The sequence below is a fragment of the Bos indicus x Bos taurus genome, chromosome 21, assembly GCF_003369695.1.
Source record: "Bos indicus x Bos taurus breed Angus x Brahman F1 hybrid chromosome 21, Bos_hybrid_MaternalHap_v2.0, whole genome shotgun sequence".
Taxonomy (NCBI): Eukaryota; Metazoa; Chordata; class Mammalia; order Artiodactyla; family Bovidae; genus Bos; species Bos indicus x Bos taurus.
This window is the reverse complement of record NC_040096.1, coordinates 45,993,092-46,001,519: the sequence shown is the minus strand read 5'-3', so window position 1 is coordinate 46,001,519 and position 8,428 is coordinate 45,993,092. Positions and strand designations below refer to the sequence as shown.

The window sequence follows — 8,428 nt, the reverse complement described above, 5'->3', positions numbered from 1 at the left end:
TAAGTATAACTTCAGTTCAGTTCAGTCGCTCAGTCATGTCCGACTCTTTGTGACCCCATGAATCGCGGCACGCCAGGCCTCCCTGTCCATAACCAACTCCTGGAGTTCACTCAAACTCACATCCATCGAGTTAGTGATGCCATCCAGCCATCTCATCCTCTGTCATCCCCTTTTCCTCCTGCCCCCAATGCCTCCCAGCATCAGAGTCTTTTCCAATGAGTCAACTCTTCTTAGCTGTCTTAAATATCTGCAACAGAGGTTGAAACAGAGAAGCAGTAGCATTTGTTCAACACTCCATATCTATTAATGTAAATTGGCTCAAATCCTTCTCAGAAGTAGACAGGTTATAAAGAATAAAAGAACTCATGCACAAGTCATTCAAGACACTACGAATGACACTCAAACACATCTTTTTATTATATACTAAATTTAAAAATACAAATCTTATTAAAAATGCTTATGAAACATCGTATACATAAGTACTGTCAAATACTATCAGATTATGACATTATGTACACTTGCTAAGGTTAATTAGAAACAGAACAACATTCATAACTTTGCTGATAATGAATTTCAGAAGTCAATATTTTAATTAACATTTGGCAACTTTGAAGTAGTGATCTGCACAGGAAGATGTCTGCAGAGGTAAAACAGTGAGAAAACAAACGGAAAAATGCAGATATTCCTGCCCTAAGTGTTATTAAGTAGATCTCTTCTTCATCCTCTTAAGTCTCAATATAACAGAAATTAAAGTGCATAAGACCACCAGGAATACCTGATTCAGTTGTACCCTAATACATACTACAGCCAATTGTGCTGCCATACTGAGGGCTTCAATCTCTGTACTGTTCCTGAGGTTTTAGAAGTTAATTTTGAAGGTGACTAGGGGAAGAGAGGCCAATACTTTTTAAATTGCACAAAGTGGCCTTAAAGTGTAGAAACACCAAAGATAAAAATATTAATTTGGGAATAGATTCAAGGAGATCATCCCTGTCTATTTTGCCCTAGAAATAAAATTAGGATATGAACCTAGTTTTACCTCTGGAAAATGCTTACTAAAAATCTGTTTCAAAAGATCAGACATGTACAGCAAGTACCACAATACTGTCAGTTACTGTCCACCCACTTACATACTGTATCATAAATACCAGGCATCAATACCTGCCCTCCAAAGATTCACAAGAAACACAGGAAGAAGCATGTTATTACTTGACACTAATTTTGCTAATCAACATAAAGTATGATCTGTAAAAATAGGTCACCACCATATAATCAAGGAAGAGGAGAAGGAAAGCTGCTAGTCTACAAAAGTGCTCCTTTTCACTTTCAAGCCCAATAGCTTAATTTGGGGTAAAATAAGATTGTAAAGTAAGGCCATCAGTTATAAATAAGCTGATGAAGCCGTCTATACATACTCACGTATATATGTTTAAATTTCAGTTCTGATTTAACATGAATGTGCTATTACAAACCATTTATAGGAAACATTTTATCAGGCTTATTTACAAATATATGATCAGAGAAAAGATCTTGAAAATCAAAAAAACTGCAGATAAATGTAGCCATTGCTAACACAGTTCACTAAAGGTAAGACAGATTTACATAAAAACCAAAGGAAAAAGTTTAGTAAGAAACCCCTACCATATACACCTATTGGTCATTGGATCAAAAAGGCAAATAAATGTAATGATCATGACTAAACTTTTATTACTGTCTCTTTTAATAACATATCAACATGAGGTTTACTTAGAGTACTACCTATAAATACAGTCTCTCATGATTCAATGAGAATATTAAGTTATTGAATACATTTTTTTATTCCCATGGCACATCATACTTGGTAACACTAATAAGGTAGATTTAGATAACACTTAAATCATGATTACGAATGTTTAATTGAGTATTTTCCTTTCTGTAGCTGTGAAATGTAAAGCTTAGATTTGCTTCCATCAGGCCTCTTAAACCAAACTTCATCATGGTTAATTGTTGTAATTACAGCACTAAAAAGAAAAAAAAAATATGAATGAATGAATGACAATATGCCTCCCCTACTCATTTTAGAGCACTAGCTATAAAACCAAAATAGCTGGACTGTAAGGGTAGACTCAGGTATGTAACTGTCATTTATCAGAATGCTACTAGCAGGGCATGCTGCCAAAAATACCACATTCAGCAACACAATTATCTTTCTTTTCTTAATAGAGTTGGTAAAATTTACTCTTGGAACTATTAAAAGCACATTGTCCATTTCCAACCCACCTCCAAAAGACAAAAAAATGGAGCTAAAACCACTCCTTATATGGTATTACAGCTCCAACTCATATGAATATGGTTGTAGGATATGTTCTAAATACAAATCTTAATTCCCAGTGTCAAGCATTTTTAGTACTCATACATATTTTTTTAACAGTATTAATCTTTATATATTAGGTTGGTGCAAAGGTAATTGCAGTTTTGCATTGTTGAACTTTGCCATTTGATATTGGAATACATTCTTAAATGCAGTTATGTTATACATCATTTTTTAACGTACATTTCTCACTTTATGCTTTTTTGCTAATGACTTATTACTTGCTGTGTATTTTGTATTTATTTTAGACAAGGGAAATGATGTTAGACAAAAAGCAGATTTGGGTAATTTTTGTTATTCAAGTTCAAAATGGGACATAAAGCAGCACAGATAACTCACAACATCAATGCACCTGACCCAGGAACTGCTAACGAACCTACAGTGCAGTAGTGGCTCAAGATGTTTTGCAAAGGAGCTGAGAGCTTGAAGATGAGGAATGCAGTGGCCAGTCATCAGAAGTTGACAATGAAATTGAAAGCCATCATCGAAGCTGATCCTATTACAACTACATGAGAAGTTGTTGAAGAACTCAACATTGATCATTTAGTTCAAATTGCCAACATCCGCTGGATCATCGAAAAAGCAAGAGAGTTCCAGAAAAACATCTATTTCTGCTTTATTGACTATGCCAAGCCTTTGACTGTGTGGATCACAATAAACTGTGGAAAATTCTGAAAGAGATGGGAATACCAGACCACCTGACCTGCCTCTCAAGAAACCTGGATGCAGGTCAGGAAGCAACAGTTAGAACTGGACATGGAACAACAGACTGGTTCCAAATAGGAAATGGAGTATGTCAAGGCTGTATATTGTCACCGTGCTTATTTAACTTCTATGCAGAGTACATCATGAGAAACGCTGGGCTGGAGGAAGCATAAGCTGGAATTAAGATTGCCGGGAGAAATATCAATAACCTCAGATATGCAGATGACACCACCCTTATGGCAGAAAGTGAAGAACTAAAGAGCTTCTTGATGAAAGTGAAAGTGGAGAGTGAAAAAGTTGGCTTCAAGCTCAACATTCAGAAAACTAAGATCATGGCATCCGGTCCCATCACTTCATGGCAAGTCGATGGGGAAACAGTGGAAGCAGTGAGAGACTTTATTTTTCTGGGCTCCAAAATCACTGCAGATGGTGATTGCAGCCATGAAATTAAAAGACACTTACTCCTTGGAAGGAAAGTTATGACCAGCCTAGATAGCATATTGAAAAGCAGAGACATTACTTTGCCAACAAAGGTCCATCTAGTCAAGGCTATGGTTTTTCCAGTGGTCATGTATGGATGTGAGAGTTGGACTATAAAGAAAGCTGAGCACCAAAGAATTGATGCTTTTGAACTGTGGTGTTGGATAAGACTCTTGAAAGCCCCTTGGACTGCAAGGAGATCCAACCAGTCCATCCTAAAGGAGATCAGTCCTGGGTGTTCATTGGAAGGACTGATGTTGAAGCTGAGACTCTAATACTTAGGCCACCTGATGCGAAGAGCTGACTCATTTGAAAAGACCCTGATGCTGGGAAAGATTGAGGGCAGGGGGAGAAGGGGACAACAGAGGATAAGATGGTTGGATGGCATCAGTGACTCAACGGACATGAGTTTGAGTGAACTCCGGGAGTTGGTGATGGACACGGAGGCCTGGCATGCTGCTGTCCATGAGGTTGCAAAGAGTTGGACATGACTGAGCAACTGAACTGAACTGAACTGAACTGATGGTCATTTGGCATTTGAAGCAAACTGGAAAGGTGAAAAAGCTCAGTAAGTGAGTGCCTCACAAGCTGACTGAAAATCAAAACACTCGTTGTTTTGAAGTGATGTCTTCTTCTCTTACTCTATGCAACAATGAACCATTTCTCAATTGGATTGTGACATGCAACAGAAAGTGGATTTTATATGACAACTGGTGATGACCAGCTCAGTGGCTGGACCAAGAAGAAGCTTCAAAGCACTTTCCAAGGCCAAATTTACACCAAAAAAAGGTCCCGGTCACTGTTTGGTGGTCTGCTGCCCATCTGATCCACTATAGCTTTCTGAATCCTGACAAAACCATTAGATCTAAGAAGTATGCTCAGGAAATTGATGAGATGCATTGAAAACTGCAATGCCTGAATCCAGCATGGGTCAACAGAAAGGGTCCAATTCTTCTCCACGAAAATCCCCAAACACACGTCGCACCACCACCGTTTCAAAGTTGAACAAATTGGGATACAAAGTTTTGCCTCATCTGCCATATTCACCTAACTTCATGCCAACTGACAACCACTTCTTCATGCATCTTGACGACTTCTTGCAGGGAAAATGCTTCTACAACCAGCAGGGTGCAGAAAATGTTTTCCAAGAAATAGTTCATCACATCTCGAAGCATAGATTTTTATGCTTCAGAAATAAACTCATTTCTCGTTGGCAAAAATGTGTTGATTGTAATGGTTCCTATTTTGATTAATAAAGATGTGTTTGAACCTAGTAACAGTGATTTAAAATCCACAGTCCAAAACCACAATTACGTTTGCACCAACCTAACAGAAGTCTTTCTAAAACTATGTTTGTGTTTAATCCTCTTTTATGCTATTTTATCTTCTTTTTAGTGCTATCCTGGTGACTCAATAGTAAAGAATCCACCTGCTAATACAGGAGACACAAGTTTGATCTATGGTGCAGGAAGATCCCCTGGAGCCTTCCCCTGGAGAATGAAAGGGCAACTCACTCCAGTATTCTTGCCTGGGAAGTCCCATGGAGAAGAGGAGTCTGGCCAGCTACAGTCCATGGGGTTGCAAAGAGTCAGACACAACTTTGCGACTGAGCACAAGCATTTCCTTTTTAACCATATTTATGCTACACAGTAGTAGTTATATGTCTCAAAAGCAATAAGATAAGGCAAAGAAGCTAGGGGTACTTTATATATATATAAGCATATATATATATGTGTGTGTATATATATATACACACCCCTAAGCATATATATATATATATATACATATATATATATGCTTCCCAGGTGGTGTTAGTGGTAAAAAAAACCCACCTGCCAATATTGGATATCTAAGAGACATGGATTCAATCCTTGGGTCAGGAAGATCCCCTGGAGGAGGGCATGGCAACCTACTCTCAGTATTTTGCCTGGAGAATCCCATGGACAGAGGAGCCTGGCAGGCTACAGTCCATGGGATCACAAAGAATCCGACATAACTGAAGCAACTAGCATGCATACACACAGATTCTAAGTAGTAGTAGTTATATGACTCAAAAGCAATAAGATAAAGCAAAAAATCCAGGAGTATTATATATATAACCTAGTAATTAATTAGCTCAATGGACTTTTATGAGAAAAGTTTGCTCCTGAAATGAGTATTCAATATTAAATGCAAACACCTTATTTACTATTACTACCTAGAAAAAGTTATTTTCTTACTGTAGAGGATAAAAAAACTCTGAGGATTAAATAATAAACTATAAAGGAACTAAAGAAGTGATGCACATTAATATTTTCCAAAGGCCACACCAAAGAACACTTAGAAGGCTCTATAAATAATTATACAAACTTTATTTAAGCTCAGACAGGGTTGAATCCTTTAAAAGGCAATTTTCAGTTTTCATGTTGTACTTTAATTACCATCACTCTAAATTTTCATTAATTTCCAATTCCTTTCCCATTCTGATTGATGCAATTTTTTTTATACAAAATACTAAAATATACCCCCAAAAGTTAACATTAACACTGGTGTTCAAACATGCTAATCAAATCATACGTCAAGAAAAGAAAGAAATCCATCGCAATTATTAAGGTATTATGAATGCACCATACAAGCAGCAAAAATTTACTGACAACCACGCAGTACACTCTCATACTGAGCAGCAGTGAAACAATAAAGGCTTTTTACCTTGTAGGACATTCATCTTTTTTGTCAATACATATTGTCTGTCCACGTATATACCATTCACCGTCATAGTATAACCTTCCCTCTTCGGATCTAGCACTGTGCAGGTGTTTTTCCAGTTTCACAGGTGCTAAAGGGATCAGTTCAAAAACTGTTATATTAAGATATTGTCAGAAGAACAAAAGTGCAGAACACTTAAGCATTAATACCAATCCACCCATATATGTGAAAATACACTAAAAATATTTTTTTAGATAAGAAACCTATATCTAATAAAAACAAAGAGAATTTCATTTCCTACATTTTTTACATAATTCACTGTTTTTAATAGAGCTAAAAAATATATAATAAATTAATTAACTAGACAAGTGCAAGAGAGCAGATACATTATCCACTATTAATGCCAATTTTAAGTAAGATTGAAAATCTGAGTTGTCATATTTCCACTGAAAATTCCCTGATGGCTCAGACGGTAAAGAATCCGTCTGCAAAGCGGGAGACTCAGGTTCAGTCCCTGGGTGGGGAAGATTCCCTGGAGAAGGGAATAGCAACCCAGTATTCTTGCCTGGAGAAATTCCATGGAAAGAGGAGCCTGGAGGGCTACAGTCCATGGGGTGCAAAGAGTCAGACACAATTGAATGACTAACACACACACTAACAATATATAATAAATCAATAACTAGACAAGTGTTAGGAGAAAAGATGCATTTTGCTTTACTAGTGCCAATTTTAAATAAGATTTAAAATCTGAGTTATCATATTTCCACTGAAAATTATATTTTTTCATATTGTCTCGCCTGACACTTTTTATTGTCTCAACTGACATTTCAAAAAAGCAAAGTTTAACATGTATTCCAAGAATTTTCCAGGCCTTTGATTCTAAAAAGCAAATGTACTCAGTAGAATTTTCATTTTGAAATTCTAGAAATGGTTTGAGATTTCATCAGATAAACTCATGCAGGAAAAAAAAAAAAAACCATTCTTTATGGAAGCACACTGTCAAAAGCACACCATGGAATAGAAATATACTCCTCTGCATCATTCAAATGTCACCACCTCAGAAAGGTCTTCCCCAACTACTCTACCCACTCCTCAGTTAATCTTCACCACAGCTTTATATTTCCTTCATAGCAATTATTACAATTTGTCATTATCTAGTTAGTTATCTATTTACATATACATTATCATTCTGCCTCCCTCAAGGAAGTTCCAGGAGATTCAACTCTTGCACCACTGCATTCACTGACCTCAAAAAGTACCTGGTATGTAAAAGGTTTTCAGTAAGTATTCACTCATTCATTCATTCAACAAATGTTTTCTGAGCACTGTGACTGAAACAGACAGATTTCTGACCTTTGTGGAGCTTACGATTCTCTCAGGAGACAGGTAAACATGTAAACAATCAAAAAATTACAAATTGTGGTAAGTGCCATGAAGAAAACAAAGAATACACATGCTAAAGATAACAGGGGCTGGGGAGGAGACCCACTCAACAGTGTAGCCAGACTCTTAAAGGAATCCATGGCTCAAATCTATACAGTGAAAGAACGTAGAAACAGAGAAATTATTCTAGACAGTAATGTCCATCACTACTTCAGCAGTGATTTCAGGATTTTTGATGAACCCTACTGCCAGCATTCTAATCTCTCTCATAGAAAATATAGGTACAGAAGTAATTTTGTGCACAATTCTAGAGGCTTGTGGAATTGAAATTCCACAATTCCTATTCACAGGCTCTCTGAAGGCCATCCACGGACTCCAGACACCTCCCCTATAGAATTATTGAGCCCATTAAAAAACACTAAATAAATACTTTTAAGATGACTGATCCATAATTAGCAATTGTAATGCAGTTGAAGCACTAAAGAAATACATTCCATTCATAAATCTTCAAACTTTTACATGAGGCAAAGACTCCAGAAGAATTTTTCACAGTTCTGCATATAGTGTTCACTGATGAAATGAAACCAGTGAGGGGGGAGTGGTTTAGTGTGTAGATGACTTAAAAAGTCTCCAAAGAGAAGATGTGAACTCAGACAAAATGACTTACGTTCTGTTTTCACTCTATGTGGACCAAGTGTAGCCATTGCCTTAATTAAAAGAAGAAGAAGAAAGATGTCTGAGTTCAAAATCAAAGTATATTTCAATATCCATTTAATATACAATACTTACAAGCTTAATAACAAACAGTGAAATATGATCTACTTC

At 36.7% G+C, this 8,428-nt stretch overlaps 1 protein-coding gene across 2 annotated transcripts in view; it reads right to left on the bottom strand.

Annotated features, from left to right (window-relative positions):
• Positions 1 to 393: 393 nt before the first annotated feature.
• BRMS1L (BRMS1 like transcriptional repressor) overlaps positions 394 to 8,428 on the bottom strand; it is a 44,300-nt gene continuing 36,265 nt past the window's right edge. The window contains exons 8-10 of one of the 2 annotated variants that reach the window (XM_027521157.1): positions 8,271 to 8,310; positions 6,224 to 6,371; positions 394 to 2,000 (exon numbers count right to left, since the gene is read on the bottom strand). In XM_027521157.1, the coding sequence (XP_027376958.1) occupies positions 1,883 to 2,000; positions 6,224 to 6,371; positions 8,271 to 8,310 (306 nt within the window). In that variant the 3' untranslated portion in view covers positions 394 to 1,882. The remainder of the gene's footprint in view (positions 2,001 to 6,223; positions 6,372 to 8,270; positions 8,311 to 8,428) is intronic. The other variant, XM_027521159.1, reaches the window with a different exon arrangement.